We start from the raw sequence: 24,921 nt of genomic DNA on the forward strand, positions 1-24,921 counted from the left end.
GTCATAATGTTTAGGAACGAGTCTAGGTCTTGTTTGTGGCACTCTGATGGACGCATACGTGTTCGAAGGCCTCGAGGCCAAAGGTAAAATCTGGAATTTGTACAGAGACGTCATATCGCTCTAACACCTGGAGTAATGATATGGGATGGTATACACATCTGTTGAAGTACCCCCTTAGTGTTCATTCCAGGCACGCTAAATACCCGGCGTTACATCGTTAACGTGTTAAATCAATTTCTTTTTCCTTACCTCTAGAACCGTCGAAGAACATCTTTTGAACAAGATAATGCGTGGCCTCATGTGGCCATATTAACTTAAAGAGTGTTTGACGAAAATAACCTCAATTTCTTACCCTGGCCTGCCCGATCACCAGATTTATCAACAAACGAAAATGTTTAGGATTTAATGCATAGAAGGCTGCGCAATTTACCACATCCTCCAAAGACTTTGGAAGAATGTCTACAACAAATTCAAAATGCCTGGAATGAGATACCCCAGCAGGCAATAGATCATCTCATTTTAAGCATGCCTAGAAGAATACAGTCTTGTATTCGTGCACGTGGAATTTTAACACATTATTAACATTTCTTGTGTTAGACATTTTATTTTTTCTTTGAAATTTTAATCAAATGTTTGTCTACGTGCAATAGTCTTCTCCACCAAATTTCAACATTCTACGCCTACTCCTTCTAGGTGGTGCATTTTATTTGAAACGCAGTGTATATGGCAGAATTACATGATTTAAAGATAGGTGTAGGCCACTCATGTAATTAAATCCAATTTAATTTGAAGGAAGTATGCTTTATTTTTAGAAGTTTTATAACAAAGCAGTGAATGGTGAAAATCGCATTTGCTTTTTTTAGATATTAATCTCCAATTTCTGTGTTTCTTAAAAAATAAAGTAATATTCGATGGATATTGCCAAAATGAAGCCCACGGAAGTTCTAGCACAGAATAATTTTTTTTTATCAAAGTTAATTTCTTTCATTAAATTTTTTGCTTCGACTTCTGAAATGTCATTTTGGAATATTCTAAAAACTTTCTGCTCCCGCTCCCTTTTTGTAATTATACACGATTGTTGTGCAATTAAAAACGCCCTCACAATTTATGATTTCACTCTCCAGCGAACATTGACTCGTGTTTCTAAGAAGAATAAGTATCTTGACATAAAGGTCAAACACGGCAAATTGGGCAACTTCTCGTAAGAATCTCAGAACTGTCGGTGATCACGTCAAAGTTTAAATGAGTTATCTCCTGTAGGATTAGGCCGGCCACGACACACACTCTCTACCTAATTTAATTAATTCCCTCGATGGAAAAACAATTACAGTGTTTGGAAAGTTTCAAGCAATTACCGTGAGTTTTTATCTTGAAAGACTTTTGACGCAAGATTTTGGGAAACGTCACTCAAAAAATATTTCTCTAAGCAAGAGCAGGAATGAGAGAGCCCTCCATAAATCTTGACGTCGGTGATGAATTTGCTGTCCGTTGCATAACCTTCAAATAAATCAACGGATTGCGATGCGACATGACAGGAAAACTTTATTAAGCATCCCAAAAAATCTGGCGGGATTCGATCGAATTCTTATTGGTACAGCGGTTAATGCTGGTGCCTTCTCAGAATAACAAAATATTCATGCCGTATTCGCAAAGCTATAAAAACACAGATCTTGCAATAATGTAAAAATTTCTACAATGACTTTGTATGGAACAATTTTTTGAAAATGAAAATTTTATACAAACATTTTGACATTCAAGTAACATTTAGAAATCTAATCAACAAATGTTAACGTAAGTGGTGAATTTAAATTTTAATATAGAACAATGTACAGCAAGTCACACAATTTTTACGGCATCGATCTTTCATAAAAAGTGTGAAAAAATTAGAAAGGAAAAGTTATGAAATCTAAAGCAACAAGTGTTCAAAATATTGCCCGTCACTTTTTCACAAGCTTTTATTCGAGTTTTATTCGTGTTTTAAATGATCTGCAGAGTCAAATTTTCCATTGTACTGAATCTGCAGTCGGTAACAGATTTTCAGTTGCACAAAAAACTGTCTGTTGTTTTAAATAGCGGTTTTATAAACTCAATCCTCGGCAACATCCTAGTGGAATCATTGTCATATTGTAGCCACTGAATGTTATAATTATAAAAGTACGTTTTAATTTTAACACAAATTTGTTGCTCCTAGTGGAAGTTTTAGGATCATCCTCATATATCCTATACTGAGCGTTCCATGAACCAAGCGGACCTTATTTTCCATATTTATAAATTTTCAGGAACGCAATAACCTCGTGGCTAATGTTAGAATCAGTATAATTATTCCTACTATCTTCTAAATTATTATTAAACACATCCTTATTATAAGTATATCCTAACACACAAATATAGTATTCGTTGTGCTTCGGAGAAAAAGAAAGGTCTGAAAGAAAATGTGAAGTTTTCGTCAGCCACGTCACAATCCCTATAAAATAAAACTAAAAATTTACTTTGTCCGTATTTTATATCGTATTTGTGATTTTGTTAGGAACTCTGAAACTACCAAACTGATTATTTAGAAATTTTAAGCTTAACTTTTTACATTATCGATGTTCGAAAACTGCTAAATTTAATCTTTTTGTTGCCTTAAGTAAACGTTATATATAACTGTTATGGTTAAGCACAAATTTTCTGAAAATGTTGGAATGTAATAACATTATGATTAGAATTGCATTAATCAAATTATAATTTAAATACTTTTATGCAATAAAAAGTTCATTGCTACGTTTAAAAAATTGTCACAAGTGTATTACAAACTATGTTGTAAAAGTGCATCAATGTGAAACTATTAAATCGAAAATTTGTAACAATGTTTGGTTCCAATTCAAAGCAAAACACTGGATGTGGAATCAGAAGCCTTTATTAAAAATGTAAGAAATTGCCTTGTACACATATGTACGTACCATCACTTCATACATTTTTCAGCAAACACGAAAAACCTTTTTTGAAAATCTGTGTGTTTGTTATAATCAAACACATTTTTACGAGTATATTTTGTAGTAGTTTGTAATATATGCATATTTTCCGCTTGGAATAAATGTGAATATTTTCAAAACCGGAATTATACAATTATTTGAAATTGCCAATACGTGTACATATTTTACAATTTACGCAGATTGTGTTTGTCTGTCCACAGTCAGTCGCGTTTAATAAATTAAAAGAAAACCAATATTTGAATAAAATTTGCAAACGTCATTTTTATCAATAAAATACTGTTTCTTTTTGGTTAATTTTTAAATTGAACTAATGGCAGCTTAGAATAAATAGTGAATGGCTAAGTAATGGTAATGAAAGTTAATTTGTTTGGAAATATGTCAACATTGTGCTGCTATAGTTTTTCATAATGAACGATTGTATGGAATTATTAACATCACAAGCTTAATGCACAGTTTATGTGCGTTGTGGAAGCCCAGTATTTGTGGAAACACAATTAATATTTAAGCTGACATACAAGTAGGTGTACATAACGAGTCCGGTCCTAATTGGAGATTTGGAACCTTGTGGTCGCTTTAAATTGTTTCCTTCTATAAATAATAACCGGACGTGCCTATTTATTTCCGTTTTAACCGCGCCACCTATTGTTAAAATTTGCATATTAATCGAATATCGATTGCGGAATTTTTCATGTAGATAATTATTTTTCAGTGAAAGAGCATTCAAAATGTCTCATAAATTAGGAATACTGCTGTAAAGGAGATAAAGAGTATAAAAGCGTCAAGCTCGCATTTCATCAAACTAAATTTCGCAGCATCGACAGATAATCGCCTTGTTTCGCTTTGTGCTACACAATAAGTTTTTTCCGACAATCCCTCATGTTTTATGAAAGAGTATTACGTACATCTACACGGCTTAACTGGGTCCATTTCATGAATTCGCCGTTTCCAGCGATTAAAAAACAACAGAAGCTGCCTTCATTGAAGCAGACACTATAAATCTAGAGGTTTACTCTTTTACAATAAAGTCATTCTACTAATCTGAATAAACTGATTCGACCAAAAATGACAATCCATGTGTAGGTAGATTGTGAATTCAAAATCTTCGTAACAAAAATTTTATATTAGTAATTTTTATCTCATGTGAATTTAAAGCGAAAATTAGTCTTTTGGCGTTTTTTAATAATCATTGCTGGATATTTTTTAATTGTATTTCTTAGTTTTACCCAAGAAGTTCAGATCACCAAAAAAGTAGGAGCTATGAGTAAATCGTTGCAGCGGTGTAACGAAACTTCCAGTGGTAATTTAATATAACAATCAAGTGTAGTATGCATGTAATATTTTACAGGCATTTCCAGGTAAATAGTGTTCATTTTTGTTTACATTAAGCTTGCTTATATAAACCGTAACTTTATCCTATTTGCAAATATTAATAGAATATGGAAAACAGGGTGGAAAACTGTAAAAAGAGTCCACCAGATGCCTTTAAAATGATATTTGTTAAATAGAAATGTTGGGTACGGAATCGAAACTAAGTTGTCATATTTTGTTTACAATCAACAAATCGGATCAGATGAATTTAATGGGCCTTTCTAACATGAGCGTTTATGTATATTTTATATGGGAACGCATATTTCAAGATCAAGTAGATTTTCCTTCTCAAAATAAATGAGCAAAAGGTCGTTTCTTAAAGTTTTGGCAGACCGAAACTGAATAGATCAACAGAAGCAGCTTCGAAATGTCGAAAAATCTAGGAAATGAAATTAATAAAGCTTTGGTAGGAGTAAGATTGAAGAACTAAAATCGAAATTTTAATATTTAGCTTCATTTTAATAATAACTGGGGTTCAGTTCAACTTGTCAAAGTCAGAAACCAAGATTCACCAAGTAAATGAAAGATCGCTTAATTAAAAATAGTCAATTTTGTTTTTCGTAAGTACGTTACTAGTGAGATAACCTCGAACATGCTATCTTCAGACCGCAGTTTGTTTATTATTTTTTAATAATGAGTAAAATTTAAAAATTATTGTAATTTTATTGTATTTTATAAATAAATAATAGGTAAGCATTTAATTGTTCGCTCATAAAATGTAAATATATTCAATATTTACAAAATTATGAAAGCTGCGCGTTGGCATTTGTGTTTGTTGAATAATTTATTGTATGTCAATGATATACATTAATGTTAAAAGTTGAAAAAAATTAAAAGGCAATATGTTGTTTTGCATAATACACATATAAAAATGTATTTTTAATTTGTTCGTCAGGACGTAATAAATATGACATACATCAAAACCTTGGTAAATAAAGTTTAGCATGAAGAATCTTCTCTTAAGTATGGAAGCTTATGGTAGGGCAAACATCCATAATTTTTTTTTGCCAATATAATAACGTAAATAAACTTAAATTATATTTTCCATCACGTGTAAATACATACTATTTGCATTTATATCACACATTTTGGTATTGCATCCTTTCTAAACGATAAAATTACTACAACCTGAGTAGAAAAATTAGGTAGATATATAAGGTGATTTTTTTAACCTGAAATTTTCGAATATTTCGAAAAATAAACACTTTATAAAAAACGTCCAGATTCAAAATTTAATCATTCAATGGGGGAAATACTTTAGCGCAAAAAAGTAGTGTCCCTCCCCCCTCTTTGAAAAAATGTGGGTTTGTGTAAAACTCGTTTTTATATTTTTCGATTTCTCCTTCTGAGAACCCAAACATACAATTTTGCAAAAAAAAACACGTTTTTATTGTAAATAATCAAAAATGAGTCGCCACAATATTGTAGGCAACTGGAATGGTGAAATGTACCAAGACATTTTGAAAAACTGGTCCAAGATTACTTCGATAGAACTTCCCTCGCCCTTGAAGTACAGTCCAACAAATTTCGCTACTTTGAAAAGTTATATAAAATTTTTAATTTTTGACAACCTTTATATATTAAAAAGCAGTGGTGCAAATGACATGCCATCAGCAGACATAGATGCGACAATATGAATTATATTCAAAGCAAATAACCAACGGAAAATAATGTATTATTTATTATCAGTGTCCTTGATTAACTTCGTTTGTTTATGTGTATACATACATCGAAAGAATTTCATGTAGAAATTTGTTTGATTTGAATGAGTTGTCTCCTCAAAACACAGGAATAAAATGATTAATTAAGCGACAATGGAACAAAATATTTTGCATATAATTATTATTCTTATTTAATCGTAAATAAATAAAGACATGGGTCCTTCCACATTTTCTAGAAAATAAGGTTCTTAATTTATTCAACAAAAAATTGATCGAAGGCTATATATAAGTATAATCCGACAAATCCAGCTGTTTAAAAATATGGTAAAATTTGATTTTACGATTTCCGTTTTGTGATAACCTCTGTAAAGTAAAAACCAGCGGCATAAATAACGCATCGGCAGCGCCTGCACATAACTAACGGGATAAAATGTCCTTCAGCACTAAATAATAGCAATCTGAAGCTCAACTGTTTATTTAGGTTTATACATCGAAAGAATGTCACGGAGAAATTACATAGTTTGATTTGAATGAGTTTGTCTTCTCAAAACAGATGTCAAATCGTAAAAATTTGAATTTCGTCGATTCAGCAGTATCTATCAAGAATCGAAAAAAATGTTTCAGACAAATCGTACGTAGACTCCGAATCTGCAATAAAAAATAACAGTTCCCATTTAAGGTTTAGAAGTTAACCCCTGCCCCACCTACAATGAGAGGGGAAGGGGGGGGGTAATTTTAGCACTAATGTATTTCTCCCACGGCATGATTAAATTTTGATTCTGGACATTTTTTTGCAGAGGCCTTATTTTTCGAGCTTTTTGAAAGTTTCAGGTTAAAAAAATCACCCTGTATATTATTCAAATGAAAATTTGTGCTTCGAACTATGAAGATTTTTGTAGTAGGTATATAGATACAATTAAACTCAAACAAGAAAAAAATATTTGCTGTGGACAAATATTATTTAAATCTATAGTGTGATTATAGAATTATTATTAAAAATTATAGACCCAATTTCAGGTCTGATTCTATACTCACACTATAGATTTAAATAATATTAATAATAATTCATGAGTAAACCTGAAATTGTTTTGGTCATGATCAGCAATCATGATTAACAAAAAAAGTCTAGGTAAAATTATTTTTAGCCGTAGGATTAGATAACGAAAATAATTAATGTAGCATAGTAAAAATAATAATCCAGTACTGCACCAGTTTATATAATTTATTGCATGCGATATCCTTGATGCTTTGGAAACTGTTGGCCTTAGAAATGTACAAATGGAACAATTGTATGAATAATGTTTGAAGATATAAATATTAATTACGACTAGAGATTTTGGATTATTTTGAATTTCCTACGCTATTTACCTTCAATGAAAGTTTGATTATCTTTTCCAGTTTGAATTGGCAGCGTAAAACCCGTAAGCAATTCATTTTATATATGTAGAAGAATTTGCGGTGATATTGTCAATTTATCAAAAATCTAGCGATTTCTGAAGAAGTTGATACATTAATCTTATACAATTTAGCATGAAATTTTTCTCATTCCGCTTCTAAGTATTTGCATTAAAATTATTTCTTGAATTTTCATAATTTTAAAATTGCGTTTTTGTTTGTCTTAGTTTTTTAATTGTAGTATAACCAAATATTATTGATGATACTGTGTAGTATGTACTAGTGCTTTTCAACTGTTACCAAAAAAATATTTGCTTGTTATTTCTACAAAAGTTGTATTGAAATTTTTAACATGCGAGGTTCTTTTATTATGGAAGATTTTAAACTCGATCAGCAGCAATGTTGTAGATTATGGTCTAAAATATTTTTAGTAATGCGGAAGTAGTTAACAATCTTTACCTTTGCGGTAAAAAAATTAAATTTGACTTCATTGGAAGGAAAACTTGTTACTGATTATCTTCGTTATTCAAAAATAATTTCACTGTATTAACTATTACTTTGTCGCAGATTAATTTCAAAATTTTCAGTAATAAAAATCTTTCGTTTAATGAAAATTCCGAAACGCGTTATATGTGGGTAATAAACATTTTTTTTTTAATAATACAAAGAAGAGAATACGATCATATTTACATTGTTAGTATCAGTACTGTTATTAGTGTTATTACCGTAAAAAATCTAAGGCAAAACTCGTAGTAGATTCTGAAATGTGATACAATAAACAGTACAAAAATTAAAATTTAGGAACATTGTAACGAAGCGAATTTTCGCGGCCCGGAAACCGGCACACGTACCGAGAGTGGGGGTTAATTCGCAACTGCGGCGCCGAGTCGGCCGGAAAAGGGGACTTTTTCTCGAGGCTTCGGAGAAGTGCTGTGGCCGTTTTTCCGAAAGTTTTGGTTTTTGAAGTGCAGAACTCCAAGATCCGACCGACCACTGTAAGCACCGTTTTGGATTTTCTGCCTGTTTACGTGTTGTTTTCGAATCGCCGCCCCCGAGCGGAAAAAACCGTTCCCCCGCCAGGAGGAGCACGTCCCGAAGGAAGTCGCCGTCCAGGAGGGAACGACCGTGCCGGACGTTTAATTCTTTTTGTTTATTTTTTTTGTAAAACCGATGTGTAATTATTTAAGATTATTTTAGCCGTGTAGCTGGTGGCAGTGAATAAAAACCCGATTATTGTTCGTAAAATTTCGCCGTTTTATTTCTTGTTTCCGCGGGCGCTCACCAAATCACCTGGAGATTCGTGTCTCCGGCTTGAGAGCCATCCCGGTGCACCCGAGTACCGCCGCTCCCGACCGAAGGCACCACCCTCGGTGGCGTGAAGGTGACCTCATAAGTCTAGGTGTTACTTTTTCAGCGGCACTAGTCGGCCCGAGGCTTGGCACCGAGGTACGCCACCCCCAGGCGTTATCGGCGAAACTCCGGACCATTACCGACGCCACCAACCAATCACCGAAGTTTCGTCGCAACATGAAAATTCAAGAAAAAAAATCGACTTGCAACGAAATTAGAAAAACTAAAATCGCATTTTAACACTAATAGATGCAGATGATGAAAGAAATTCCAAATTCACGTACTGACTCTCGAGTGGAAAAGAAAAAAACGCGATTTTAAAATTATGAAAATTCAAGAAATAATTCAATTTTCTATGGAATTTTAATATAAAATAAATTTAATTTTAATATGAAGGGATGCGGAATTACAGAAACTTTAATAATACTTAAATTGTGTAAGATTCATCTATCAACTTCTTTAGATCTCGTTAGAGTTTAATTCTTTCATATAAAATGCATTGCTTACGAGTTTTCTACTCTGCCAACTTAAAGGAGAACGGAGATTAGATTTAGAATGTACTAGAAACATGGTATCTTGCTGCGTAGTTCTCCAACGTAAAACTTACTTAATTTTTGCAACAGTTGGAAATTCGGATCAGTTTTGCCCTGGATGAAGTTTCACATTTATTAGTTTACTTATTTTGTTTAATTGTAATTACTAAATATTAAAGTCAATATTTCTTTTGCTTGTACTCCGTAAACAATATGCAGACAATCAAAATGTTTATACTTCGAATAGACATTTAAATGATAATGAAAATTAAACAATTCGTAGAAATTGATGGAACAGGAGTATCAAGTTACGAAGTTAATGTAAGACAATGAGAACCTTTAATTGCATATCTAATGTGTAGTGCATACTTCTTGAACGTGGCCGAAAATTTATTTAAAATAATTTTTAAAGTTATTTTGAGTCATTGTAATGAACTGTTGTATTGTGACAAGGTAGATTATTTTATAAGGAGTAGAAGAAGTGTATTTTTGAGACGAGTAAATAGAGTTTGATGGATAAATATACTGCATTATTCAAAAACTACGGTTGTTCTAAACATCTAAGACTGATGAAACATAAAAAAATAAAAAGAATTTTTACTTCCCGAGCGTAAGCAAAGGAAGTATTATAATCGAGTCCGTCGGCCGACTCTCTACTTTTACGTTTTCTCGATCTTTCATGACCCCTAGAAGACGAAGAAATAGGTGTCCCATTTCCGTCTGTCTGTCCGTCTGTCCGTCTGTCCGTCTGCCGTCCCGGATTTTTATTAGACAGATAATCTCCGAAAGTCCTGGACCGATTGTTGTGAAATTTTGTACTTATATTAGGAATATGATGTAGATGGTAAAACGCTAACCAAAATTTGTCTAATCATCCCCACCACTAATGCGATGACGTCACTTCAAAATTGTACATAGTAAATGGGTTTTAAATAGTATAAAATAACATAGCCCTATACATGTAGTTTACGACTCCGAATTGAGTTTTTACCCGAAACGTCCAGATTTTTGAAAAAAAAATCAAAATTACAAAACAACATTTTGCAATTTAATTTTGAATCTGCTAACCCGAATGCTTTGAAATGCTGCAAATGTTTTAAGGCTATAAAGAGCATCATACATCTTTAGTAAAAATATATTTGGTTATCGCCTCCAAAAATTTGATGACGTCAGCTCAAAAGTTTGCCGAATAAATCCGATCTAAAATGTACAAAATATGATAAGTCTCTTCTTGTGATTTATCATTCCGTTCATATTTTTTCGATTTGCATATACAGGGTGACCCAAAAAAATAATGAATGCCTAAATATATTTTATTGATTTAATCAGGAACTACAGAACCGAATGTTTTGAAATATTGCAGATGTTTTAAGGTTATAAAGAGCATAATAAATTTCTAGTCAAAATATATTTGGTTATCTTCTCCAAAAAACTGATGACGTCAGCTCAAAAGTTTGCCGGATAAATCCTATCTAGAATGTACAAAATATAATGAGTCTGTACTTGTAATTCATCATCCCATTCATTTTTTTGAATTTGCATATACCGGGTGACTAAAAAAAAATGAATGCGTAAATTTATTTTATTGATTTACTCAGGAACTACAAAACCGAATGCTTTGAAATCTACTGCGAAAAAAAACATAATAGGCATGCAGTCGTCACGTTTCTGATAGCGAGGGAAGTACTGTCTAAACTCTGTAGACCAATTTTTATTTTAGAGTATAGTCGTTTTTATGACATATTTCATAAGTTCAAAACTCGGTAACTAATCGCAACCAAACTTTATAATGCTGATTTTATTGGTTCAATTTAAGCCCTAAGAATTCCTCATTGAATTATAGTATAATTCTTATAGACGCTAACGATAGCAAAACTAACCTCTAGCAATACAGTATTTTTAATACTGCTGTCCGTCAACAACAAAATATAGTTCGGTCAAAATAGACATTTCAAATATCAAAAACTCGGACAGAGCTGAATTTTGATAGAAACCTTGGGTAGATCAGTTGAAAAAATTGGTCTAAAGAGTATAGACAGTACTTCCCTCGCTGTCGGAAACGTGACGACTGCATGCCTTTATGTTTTTTTTTCGCAGTGGATTTCAAAGAATTCGGTTTTGTAGTTGCTGAGTAAATCAATAAAATAAATTTACGCATTCATTAATTTTTTTGAGTCACCCTGTATATGCAAATCCAAAAAAAAATCAATGGAGTGATAAATCACAAGTACAGACTCATCATATTGTGTACAGTCTAGATAGGATTTATTCGGCAAACTTTCGAGCTGACGTCATCAATTTTTTGGAGGGGATAAGCAAATGTATTTTGACTAAACATTTATTATGCTCTTTATAAACTTAAAACATCTGCAAGATTTCAAAGCATTCGGTTTTGCAGTTCATGATTAAATCAAAAAAATAAATTTACGCATTCATTAATTTTTTTGAGTCACCCTGTATATGCAAATCCAAAAAATATGAATGGAGTGATAAATTACAAGTACAGACTCATCATATTTTTACAGTTGAGATAGGATTTATTCGTCAAACTTTCGAGCTGACGTCATCAATTTTTTGGAGGGGATAAGCAAATATATTTTGACTAAACATTTATTATGCTCTTTATAACCTTAAAACATCTGCAAGATTTCAAAGCATTCGGTTTTGTAGTTTCTGAGTAAATCAGTAAAATAAATTTACGCATTCATTAATTTTTTTGAGTCACCCTGTATATGCAAATCCAAAAAATATGAATGGAGTGATAGATCACAAGTACAGACTCATCATATTTTGTACATTATAGATATGATTTATTCCACAAACTTTTGAGCTGACGTCATCAAGTTTTTGGAAGGGATAAGCAAATATTTTTTGACTAAAGATTTATGATGCTCTTTATAGCCTTAAAACATCTGCAACATTTCAAAGCATTCTGGTTAGCAGATTAAAAATTAAATTTCAAAATGTTGTTTTATAATTTTGATTTTTTTTTCCAAAAATCTGGACGTTTCGGGTGAAAAGTCGATTCGGAGTTGTAAACTACATGTGTAGGACTATGTTATATTATATAATTGAAAACCCATTTACTATGTACAATTTTGAAGTGACGTCATCGCATTAGTGGTGGGGATGATTAGACAAATTTTGGTTAGCGTTTTACCATCTACATGATTTTCTTAATATAAGTACAAAATTTCACAACAATCGGTCGAGTACTTTCGGAGATTATCTGTCTAATAAAAATCCGGGACGGCAGACGGACAGACGGACAGACGGACGGACAGACGGACGGACAGACGGACGGACAGACGGACGGACAGACGGACAGACAGACGGAAATGGGAGACCTATTTCTTCGTCTTCTAGGGGTCATGAAAGATCGAGAAAACGTAAAAGTAGAGAGTCGGCCGACGGACTCGGTTAGAATACTTCCTTTGCTTACGCTCGGGAAGTAATAAAGACGCAAAAGTTCTCATAGATCCCATGTGTGCTAAAAAAGTTATTCAAGGTCAAATGTCATTTTTTTTTTCTCGATAGTAGTAAGTTTTATCAAAAATATAACCCAGACAAAAATTTTAGATCATAAAATTATCCACAAAAATGATCCTTACACTTTTTTTCCTAAGAATTACCATTCTTGAAACTTCACTGGTAATTTTGATTGGGTTACTTTTGAAATTGGTTCCATGTACTGTTACGAGCCAAACTCACAGCTCGTTGCCGGCCTGCTAGTGGAGAAGGGGTGAGTTCCTGCGGGTGCAAAGGGTCAGGTCGCTAGAGGTTCGCAAAGAAGAGAGAGCACACTGTTTTGTGTAGCGACGTCGCCAGGGCGCCACCAGTTTTTATTAAGACACAATTACAACAACAAAAAACGGGAAAAATATTTAACTATTGTAATTGCAAGCTGTTACTTAAATTATTGGTTACAATAAAACCTAAGGTCACTAATTAAAAATAAAATAAGAGTGATAAATAACTAATTAAGTAAGCAAAAGGAAATGAGTGAGATATTAATGATAACGATTTAATGCGACTAACGGTTTACGATAAATACGAGCAATACGAACGATAGTTTAATTACGAAAGGCGATGAACTAATTAACGATAAATACGAGCGATACGAACGATGTTTACGAAACGAACAAATTAGTTGGAGTCGTAACGAATAACGATTTGATTAATTATTTCGAGGGCTATGAGATAAACGAAGTAGGCCACACGCTCGGTAGTCCTAACGTACGTACGAAGGTATTAACGTAGAGCGAAGCGTCACACTCTTACCGATTGTTATTACTAGGTTATGTGCGAGTGCTAGTTACGCCGAACTTCGAAACGTGTTGCGATACAATAAAGAAAAGGTAAGGCGACTAATACTTAATCTTAATGCGATGGAATGGAAGTACCATGGGCACCTGCCTCCTTCGATATCCACGACGAGATGTCGAAACACAGCGGCGTCGCAGCGAAGTTCCAGTCGATGTCGAGTCGAGGTTTTTGGTGATTCTCCAGCTTTTCTGGGAGGGCTCACAACTGCCCACGACAGTTGGAATTCATAGAATTCGTTCTCCCACTCGAAACTGGCTCCAATTCTCGATCACGGGAATAACAAGATCAGCGACAAAAACAAAAAAGCTGCAAGGAGAGCAAAGTCTGAGAAGATGTTCGAACTCAGTCAACCCCAAGGGTTCCACATGTCACATGCACTTGGTAAGTAGTAAAATATTATCGTTAACATGAAAATAACCATAACCACTGTTCGAAGGGATGCCAGGGAAAAGCTAATCAAAAGATTTACCTGCGGATCGACTGCAGCTTCTCCGATGTTAGCGGGATGGTCGAGTGCCCTTAACCCAAAATCCGACAAAGTCGTAGTGCTCGAATGCACTATATCTTTTACAGCTCACAAATGCGCTCCAAGCGATAGCACCTTTTAGGGGACCCAACAGATCCGACGAATGCGATTCCAAACGTAACACCAAAGAAAAGGTTGCTAAAACGAACTGCAAAAGAGGAAAGCACTAACCCCCAACACCATTCAACACGAAGTACCAAAGCAAAATGGATTCCCTTCCACCTGCGATGACGTGGCAAGGTAACGAAGCGAGAATTAACGGAAGTTTGGCCCTCTAGTGGCAAACTTACGAAACGTTGAATTCCGACGAAAATCCCTAATCGATGTAACTAATGAGTGGATGCGATGGTTATTAACAAAAGAAAAAAAACAAACAAGGTTATCAAGATTCCAGAAATGACGAAGACTCTAGGGGACGCTCCACGGCGTTTGTTCCCACCTAGGTAAGCAAATGAAATTCGCGAACAAAAATAACAAACAGAACGAAAATCGGATTTCAGAGTGAAGCTCTGGGATGGCGCGATCCATCCAGTTCCTTATAGCAAGAACCAAGCTGAAACGATCCAGAAGACCGATCTACAAACAGCGAGGCTGAAACACTCAGCTGAGCCCCTCCAAGCTCAGAATCATCGCGACAGTCTTGCGACTGGGGGAGTCAAAAGCTCGGGACGAACCCTCCACCAAAGTTGTCCTTCATTGCCACCGTGCCCAACCCAACCACCCATGCACGAAATGACGAAACGAAAAAAAACGAGTAAACAAAATGTAATCCGATCCGAGAATGCCAATAAAAACCGAAATAGCTACTGCGAATTTTCAATTCGTAACAGTACCCAACGACGAATGGAAGTTCCATTCTATACATTCACGTCTCGTTAAAATACATATGCAGACAATACTGAAATTTTGCAATTGTAAAAATTTTCTTAAAAAAGGAAATTTTACTGTTCACATAAAATTTTGCATCCGTTGACTTCTTTGTGTCTATTTATATCCCAATAACTTTAAAAAGCCTTTAAATTCCAAATGTTTGTGAACATCGTCCGATCAAATTTGTCAGTAATTTCTGAAATATTCATTATTGCCGTCGTATTTCCAAATTAGTCTGTGTTTGCCAAAGCATGTTATATTTAAATTTTGAATGGATTGGTCTAAAATTGTACGATAGTTGACCTGTAGACCTGTAAAGTTGTATATAAATAACAAATATTTCGTGCGAAATGGACTTACGTTAAATATTCCAACGAGTGTCCAGAGAATATCCCCCAATGTAAAATCTGACGTGTCCTTTTGAAATTGCATAAAATACTAATCCTAAAAATTCTAATTAGGTATTTGCTTTGTTCTCCCATAGGCTTTTGATATGTTGTACGTACGTATACTAGGAATAAATGGTTTTAAACAGAGTGTATCAAATGAACTAGCAAAGGACAAAGATTCATTGACAGCAAAGTTTACCATACCATCCGGCAAAGGAAATCTAACTAGCAACGCAGCTTCCACGTTTGTTACATTAATGGCTGAATTTATAACCTCACTTTTAAAGCCGTTTTTAAACTAAAAATCTGCCAAATTTCCCGTATCCAGAAGGATCCTGAATAGCAAGTATATGCGTGTTCAGTCACAAAATATCATGAATCATGATGGTTAAATGATGAGGAATAGCGAGATTATTTTGAGTTTGCTGTACTAATTCGAAAGCTCAGCTTTGATAAAACTAACTCTTTAGTTCCAGACATTGGGATGAAACGAACACTATTCATTTTCAGCTTTTCAAATCACAACGCACCAGCGCAATTAAATTATATATACATACACTGTAAGTTTTATTTCTAGATTAATATGTATATATTTAATGTATTGCCCGAAATTTTTACCGAGTTGTCTAAACTTAAAGTGTTAAAAAACATGTTTTAAATGAACACAAAAAATGACGCAATTTCTATTAGCGTTTTAACCCACAATAAAGTTGCCTTTTCTGCTATACATTCAGTGTAGTGTACTCTATCAACTTATTCGTGTGATATAAGGATAACACAAACTATTTTAAATTTTGTTTGGTTTGTGGATATTTTCAAACAAGAAAATTTTGCTACTGTAATATACGCATCGAACGCACTAGAAGTATTAAAAATTGTAGCACATTTCGATATAAAGCAGAAGTTTATTTTTCACAAATAACATTATTGAACGTCAGAAGTTTCAAATGAACCTCGTTACCGTGGAAATGCATGCGTGTAATGTATCGTAGCTTGGAGAACTTTCAATTGCCAAGAGAGCTACTTCCACTAATTTAAGTTTACAACATTCCTTTGTTGCTCCTGGCTAATTAAAAAACATTTCGCTATAGAAAAAGTTAATAAGAGGGCTATAAATATATTCATTAGTAGTTTTAATCAAGTCCGCTATGTTTTGAATTGCAAATTGAATTTTCCATCTGCTTGCAAGAAAAATCTGTTTTCCACACGTAGCACGTGTTCCATATTTTTAATTACGTCACGTGAGGTTCGATCGACTTTTTATGCCTTTCAGGGGACGTAAAATCTGTCGGAATTTATATCTTTGCGCAGCTATGAATTTTATTTTTATTATAACTTCGTTTGGGTCGCGCTTTTGCTGTGTTTGTGGGATGAACAATAACCCACGTTATGTTTTGGCCGTGCACCTTTAATGCCATCGAATTTTCAAATTTAAAATAAACAAAAACATCACTCGACAATTGTGAGTAGGATGTGTTCTCTATAAACATTACCGGAAGGGTTGGCAATAAATTGATGAATTTATTAGAATGTAGATCTACCCCCTTTACCTTTCTCTCACCACAAGTTCCTCTGCAGATTAAATAATGCATTTCCTATTTTACTCACGGGAATTCCTGGCACACGCTCCTCATATCATCCCTTAATTTAGTGCATATGCGTCTTCTCCTTGCGCCTTTGGATGGAAAAAAGAGCACGTTTCGACTGTCAATTTTCTAGTGTCGACAGGACACCCAAAGTCGTTGCTTTTAATGCCTTAAAATCTTTTTTAGTACCGTCTTTTACGATCAATAATTTTGTTGGCGTAGGCCTACATTTTCACCCCATCAAAAGGTCGAGAGGCCCATTAACGATATCAGCCAATTTCAATCCGTTTTAAGATCTGTCCTGTGAGATCCCCAGACTGGAATGAGTGCTCCTTTAGGTAGTTTGTCCTTTCTCTTTTGTTATACCTTTTTACCACCAACCATGCCGACTCTTTTATTTTATACACCGGTAAATATTGCGATAGTTCGTTAAATAAAACCGTGCTGAGTAGATTGTCAATATCGATATTTACAAGATAAACAACCTTGACTTTGAATATGGTTATGTTGCCTTTGGTTACCATAAGAACCCCTCTAAATGTTTCGAAATTACATTAATTAATTGGTTTGTTGGGTTGTTATGTTTTTTAAATTATTATTTCACGTTTCGAATATTCCAAACTTAGAAAAGCTTCAATTTCAGGACTGTTTAGAAATATTTAAGAAAGTAATGCTAAGAGTTCAGGTAGGGTTGAGATTGTTAGTTATGTTTTGAATGATTACTTTCTGGGATACGACATTAATTAGTGTTAGTAGTTCTTTTTTCTTTTTTCGAATCCTTCTAATAAGATAGAAGCGATTGAACTGGTGGCTTTGTATTTGGAACAGCGACTCTCGGGAGAGACGTGCATAAAGACATTATCTTTTGTGATTTTTTTGTCTGATTAAGAATTAACTTCACTAATTTGCTTTGTAATTAGTCGTTATTTGAATTTTGCTATTCTCGTACAATAAAGATAAAACAAACTATTCCTTTGACAATGTCAACTGACGCGAAAATACAAACAAAGGTGTTGAAGTGTTGTTTTGTGTTTATTCACATTATGTTACAAAATATTTGGAGAATTATTGGTCCTAAATTACCTTCGCCTCTAGCATTTTCTTTCTGGATAATATCATCAGTCAAATCAAATTGTGGTAGATACAGAGAAACATACTACCAAAACTTTATGAAAATTAACTCAACTGTTTTTCAAAAAAAAATCTGAAAATTTATAACGGTTCATACTTTCACACTTTGGTTTTGGATATCTTTTTGAAAAGTAAAAATATTTTAATAAAAAAGTGGAGAAAAAGTAAACCTATCTTAAGCAAGGTGTGTAGATTTTTGTGGTACTTTTTTAACCTTACATATTTACATTCAAGGATTCGCATATTTTATTGCAGCGCTTGTACGAGTAGCATTGTAGTCGTCAATATAGTAGGGAAGGATATGTATGAAACTTTTTGAGAAGTTAAAGATCAATGGTATTATTAGACTGTCTACACAAAATTAATGCGTTGAGCTTTATTAAAAATTCTATTACTTAATATTAAAAACGGATTCACCAAATTCCAGAGATTTTTGTATAAATAATTTCTGTTGTTTTTAATAAGAGTAAAAGATAGCAAACAAATTATATTCAATTACATTTTTCATAACATAAGTTGTGGATGTTTAAATTTATGCAGAAATATTTCATTCTTTAAAAATGTTGTATTAATACAATAATAAGTGACCCGTTTTATGAAGTAGAAACATATAGATGAGAAAATTTCAAAAAATTTCCTGCGTGATTTGCTAGACAAAAAGTAAAATTTCATTGCACAAATTTAATTTTTTTATTACAATTAATGTACATATTATTAAAATAAGAATGTATCAAATCTGCCTGTCAAATTTCGAGATGACGTTATCAAATTTTTGGTAAGAATAAACAGATAAAGTTTAGTTAACTTTATACTGACCTATATGACAGTTTTAAAGCCAAACTATACTTCACAGTAATCAGTCCAGTAATTTCGAGGATACATTGTCAGAAGAACGACAAACGAGAGATAAAAAAAAAACAGAACATTTTCATGTTAAATATATAAGTTGAAACGTTGACAAAACAGGCATTTAGACCAAATTTAGTGAAATATACGATTTTCTATTATTTAGTAAATAATGATCAAAAGCTTAGGTATTGTTTAATGGATTTTTAATTTATTTTTAATTAGTATTATGAACTTTTTAACTGAATTTTCAAAGAAACAGAAGCCTTTGTGTAAAATAATGCCAAACAATGCTCAATGGGTACACGTAGGTGTCTTTTTAATGGATACAACATTTAGTTAAATGTGGGAAGTGTTAACCTTTGACTGAAATTTTGTAATAAAATTATTTCGGGACAAACAGTGTTCATACTGTAAAAAATTAGCGTATAGTATTATTTTCAAAAATTGAAACCTGTTTATCTTTTATCAGCCCAGAGTTTATTTATTTACCATTTAAATAATAAATATAAGCACAATGTTATAGAAAATGCTTCTTTATTACTTACCGAGCGTAAGCGAAAGAAGTATTGTAATCAAGTCTATCGGAAGAATGCCCACTTTTATGTTTTCTCGACGTCCATGACCCCTACAACATGAAAAAAGCGGTCTTGCGTTTCCGTCTGTCTGCCTGTATGGTATCTGTGTCCATTTTTATTATACACGTAATCTCCTAAACTGCTGCACCAATTGTTGTCAAATTTTGTACGTATATTGGAAATGTCATGTAGATGGTTAAACGTTAACCAAAAGTTGGCTAATCGTCCCCACCAATAATTTGATGACGTTATTTCAATGAATGGTATTTTAAAATGATTTGAATGTTACACAAAAATATACTCATATACTTGTAGTGTACGAATCCACTATCAGTTTTTTCGCTAAACGTTCAAATTTTCCGAAAAACATTCGCAAGGTATAATAACGTCTTATTCCCAAGATGGTTTGTACGTTTTCGTGGCGCAGTGCGGTACTGCGGTTGTTGGTTCGATGCCGAATTTGGCCTTTTCCTTTTTTTTGCATTGGTATAACGCTGTGACTACTTTTCTTTTTTTGAGAAGGCAGACTCATTCAAATCGAACTAATTTCTACGTGACATTCTTTCGATGTAGAAGCATAAATAAACACTTGAGCTTCACATTTCTATTACCTAGTGCTGAAGGACAAGGGGTGTTATTTATGAGTCTGGTTTTTACTTTACAACGGTTATCACAAAGCGAAAATCGTAAAATCAAATTTTATTGAATTTTTTGAAACAGCACAATTCGGATTATACTCATAGCCTTCGACCACTTTTTTATTGATCAAATTAAGAACCTCATTTTCTACAAAATGTGATTACCCACGTCTTTATTTAATTATGATCAAATAAGAATAATAATAAACATATTCAAAACATATTGTTCCATTCTGGCGTAATTAAAAATTTAGTCTTTTCTTTGATGAGACAAATCATTCAAATTAAACAAATTTCTACGTGACATTCTTTCGATGTATAAACACAAACAATCGAAGTTAAGCATGTACACTAATAATAATACACTCTTTTCCCTTAGTTATTTGCTTTGAATACATTTCATACTGCTTGTGTAACTGCGGGCGGCATTTGGAATTTGCACCCCCGCGGCGCAGCAGGTTCGAGGTGTCATTTACACCACTGATTTTTGCCATATAAATGTTCTATAATTTTTCAGAGACGCGGAATTTTTTGCAATGTTCTTCAAGAGTAAGAGAAGTTCTGTCGAAGTAACCTTGGACCAATGTTTTTATTAGGTTTTCACATTTCAACAATAATTTGCATGTATATAGCCCATGAATAGGTAATCGAAATCCACCACATCTTTAGACGTATACTAAATATATACTGTACATAAGAAAGCTGTTAACTTTCCCGGTATTACTTTGTTATGTGCAGGCAAACAGTAATTTTGTGTTGCAGTAAAATTTCATAGATGTCGAAAACCAAACCCGGCGCCTCCACCATTATGCGATGCTGACGAAAGCACTTTACCTTCTTAGTTATAAATTTACTGCTGCATCTGTAGCATTATTATACCGTTAACGACTAATTATGCATATATTAAGTAGAGTAACTATTATCTTAATATCACTTATGAGGATTGCATTGCATAAGGAAACTATTAAGATTGTGTTCCTAATAATCGGCAAATTGGACGTTGTAACACAGAGAAGGAACCAGAAAACCAAATACTTACAATACATTGTTGTATGAACTTTGAAGGATTATTGACGTAGAATTACAACTGTAGTTGAATATATTGGTAAATGTAGAATTGGGGTAATAGTGTAAGGTTACTATGGAAAAAAATCCAGGAATTATTGAAAATAAATGTGAAATAATCAGTACTGGAAAATATGCCCTGAAATTCATGAAATATGCGTTAAAGTGTGTATATGCAATTAAATGAATAAAGAATGAATTCTTTACTGAAGTAAAGAACAAATATAATATACCTTGTCTTTACACTGAAGATAACATTGTAATGTAGCGTTGAATAGTGAACTTTATTAATTATAATTAAATCTAGAAATTCAACAGAAAATGTATTGAGTTTATGGTTTTGTTTGTAGTAAATAGCAAAATTTATTGAAGGCAGCTCCTCTTTGTCCCTGACGTCAGGATAATCGGTTCGTTTCTTTGATCTTACTAATGACAAATTACGCAATAACCAAATAAACAGATTTAATAGCTACCTCATTATCAGACGTTGTTGAGGAAATCTACAACGTATTGTAGTCGTTACAATCATATTTACTAATCGTACCTTCCCGAAATTTAATAAAACAAGCTTAATTTAGCTATCATAACTAACAACTGCGGATAATTTCCTTAATTTTTCATTAAAACGCATTATATGTAATGTATAAATACACAGAAATAAATTAATGTGGCATGCTTGTCAAGGATGTAGGTGATGTTTAGCTTGCGAAAAATTTACATTTTAAAACTCGACGGATCTGAATAAACAAAAATCAAACTCCTACGCCATCAACCTGAGTCCACTTCAGTTAATATTTTCGCAACCCACTTGTATCGAATCGTTTTTCGTGAAATTGTCAACCACGGGTTTATATCTGTTTTACCGAATTTAAATTCGAGAAGACTAAGCACAACACAAAGACTAAGTTGATGCGAGCGTTTCCAGTCGGATTTAATCATGGCATTAGCCAGACATGCACGATGAAACGGACATAAGATGCAATCGACTCCATTCAAAAGCAGTAAATCTCCTGGACCTTCGGTTTCCCTAAACCAGAGAGCTTCTCTCTTGAAAGGTATTTTTTGAGAGTCGGTGGGATCAAAATGTCACGTAGATTGGATCAAGTGTAAGCCAGGTCGGAACGCCGAGACATATTGACGATACATTCGCAATTGTCGTGGGGGTGGGGCATAATGGCAGAGGCGATAGAGAAAACCGGAGCAAAGTGACATCACTGACGTATGTTATTTTTCACTTTTTGTGATCAAATTTTTAACATTACGATAACTTCTGTTTGAATGGTTCGTTACGTTGCTTTAAGAGCGCAGGCATATTTTCGGATACATAAGATTCGTGATTTAGAGGCAATATCCTGCTTATTACGGGAAATATTGATATGCGGTGAAAGTCACATTTAATGATAAACTGAATAAGTTACTGGGAGTTCCAGGGAGCTAAAGCCTCCTCGTTTCTTTAATATTTTTTCTAATTCGTTGAGTCACATTAAAGAGTTGCTTTCAGCAGAAAACAATATTTTAGTAGACTCTCTTAAAGCACTGTTTGTGGGTCGGTATTTCTGACTTTGTAATATAGCACATGATTGTAGAATGAATGGTTCAATTTTGACAACAATCAGATGGTAGTTTCTGAGTGTCTAATAAAAATGGATACAGACGACACAGAGACAGACAGACCGACAGATGAACTGTAGACAGAAGACAAACGGGAGACCACTTTTTCGTACTCTAGAGGTGACACGTCGAGATAATATGAAAGTGGCAATTCGCCCGATGGACTCGATTACTAGACTTCTCTATCTATCGCTCGGAAAATAAAAATTAAAAACAAAAAAATAAATTATTAAGTGAAGAAAATATTTAACAAAAAACAGAGTAAGATGCAGTAATAAACTACAGGGACTAAAAAACATTAAACTCATCTCTAGAACGTTTTGATGGTTCCAGCATGTACCAAAAAACTCAGCCCTAAATCATTATGAAGAATCGATATTAATTTCACATAAGAATGGTCTAGAACCCCCATGATATAACTACTTATGAACTCTTATTCCATTATTTTCTAATGAGATGCTTGATGAAATTACATTGTTACTTTTATAGTTTTAAAGTGTTTGTCTTACGTAAAGGTGCTTTTTACAGTGTAATACTAAATAAAGGTTACCATTTTACACGAATTATAAGTATATAAATGAAACTAGTAGTTGTCGCTTTTATTAGTCTTGCTGAGGTACGATTTTATGACGTTGGTAAGTCAATAGATTTATGACAATTCTTGCTAATTTTATACCGAATTGTAAGACAAAAATAATGAATGGACCTACTTAACGCGAAAGTAAATGTACTCGTGTGAAAAGCAGTATCAGCTAGCGGACTCGTTTATGTGAAAGGTTTTTATTTACAAAAAAATTAGTAAAGAAGTAGATATTTACGGAATGGACGAATAAGTTATCTCGCATTTAAGAATCATGGAACCTTAGAACAAAAACCGTTTTAATTTTTTCTACTTTGGTCCCAACTTCCCCTACATCTTTAACTAGCGCGGATCACTGAACATTCAGAATCTGTGTTACAGTCATGCTGCATTATTTCCGCCCCACGAAGCCGTCGTAAAGTTATTGAAAATTTAATTTGTCCGGAGATTCCGTCAAAGGACAGCGACTCGATCCCGCATGGTCCAGACTTTGATCCTGCGAGTGTTTTCTTAAAGACATAAAAAGAGATAAAAGCCTGGCGAAATGATGGCATTGTGTCGGAAAAACTCAAAAGAGCCAACATCAAAGCTCTCTGATGTTGGTCAACACGTAACTTTAGATAGATTCAGATTTGTTTTATTTGCGGGAACGAGGATGAACCATCAAATGGAGAATCAATTCGAGCTAGCTGGCACGTAAAGGTGTCGATAAAAAATGGAACCGTTTGCTTAGCAAATTGGAACGGAATAAAATAAAATAGATCAGTCAATAAATACAGCACGCGCCGTTTCAATAACGCGAACACAACTATAAAGCAGATATCCAGGCGGAAAATATGGTTGCTATAAATTTCCAGCCACAGAATCGACCGTTTGGTTTGCTAGAAAAATTCATTGGTGTGCATTGACGGGCTCTTGTGTCTGTCATCGTTTCTGCCAAGCTACAAGTGGACTGCATTTCAATACGAATGTGAAGTTATAAAATTCAGACGGTAACGAGACTAACTGTGTGAAGTAGAGGGTGCAAAACGTGAACAGAAAGAGTTTTCCGAGTAGCTTCATGCCTATTTTTTACGAAGGAACATGATATATTTTATAGAGGCGCTGTAATAAGTGTAACAATAAAAAACGTGGCCAGAATACGTGGTGGACAATGAAAGACAAAGTTTGGATAGAAAATAAAGATGTTAGGTCAGCAAAGTCTGAGTTTATGCACACAAATATACTGAATCTTTTACACGTAAGTTTTTCTTCATGAAACACATAGGATATAGAAAATACATCTCTGGCGTCAGTGATAAATACACTAAATTACATATTATGCACCTTCGTCTTTTTTTTTTTGATAATGTCTAACTTTATATGGCTGCGTTCTTTTTGTATATTACTTGTCTCTAGTCCATGGAAACACGAGATCTAACATTTTCATAACACACTGCTGTAAGATTTTGCAACTGTATTCCACGATATTTTTGTAACAACATTTAGTAGTT

The 24,921-nt window shown here is 33.6% G+C and overlaps 2 protein-coding genes across 4 annotated transcripts in view; both read left to right on the plus strand.

Annotated features, from left to right (window-relative positions):
• The window catches only part of Dop2r (Dopamine 2-like receptor), a 308,073-nt gene that overhangs the window by 42,495 nt on the left and 240,657 nt on the right, over positions 1-24,921 (plus strand). The window lies entirely within an intron of this gene.
• On the plus strand, positions 13,666-14,940 carry LOC135122478 (uncharacterized). Its single transcript, XM_064046672.1, has 3 exons — positions 13,666-13,989; positions 14,045-14,577; positions 14,635-14,940. The coding sequence occupies exons 1-2, from the start codon at positions 13,666-13,668 to the stop codon at positions 14,129-14,131; spliced, it is 411 nt and encodes a 136-aa protein (XP_063902742.1). The 3' UTR covers positions 14,132-14,577; positions 14,635-14,940.

The sequence above is a fragment of the Zophobas morio genome, unplaced genomic scaffold (genome assembly GCF_036711695.1).
Source record: "Zophobas morio isolate AGI-343-1 ecotype UQ-CSIRO unplaced genomic scaffold, CSIRO_AGI_Zmor_V1 ptg000002l, whole genome shotgun sequence".
In the NCBI taxonomy this organism is placed as follows: Eukaryota; Metazoa; Arthropoda; class Insecta; order Coleoptera; family Tenebrionidae; genus Zophobas; species Zophobas morio.

What these genes read in the sequence shown, in the direction of transcription:
- LOC135122478 (XM_064046672.1), top strand. Translation starts at nt 13,666, where the DNA reads ATGCGATGGAATGGAAGTACCATGGGCACCTGCCTCCTTCGATATCCA. An exon ending in CCACATGTCACATGCACTTG is followed by an intron (nt 13,990 to 14,044) that starts GTAAGTAGTAAA and finishes CACTGTTCGAAG; the next exon opens with GGATGCCAGGGAAAAGCTAA.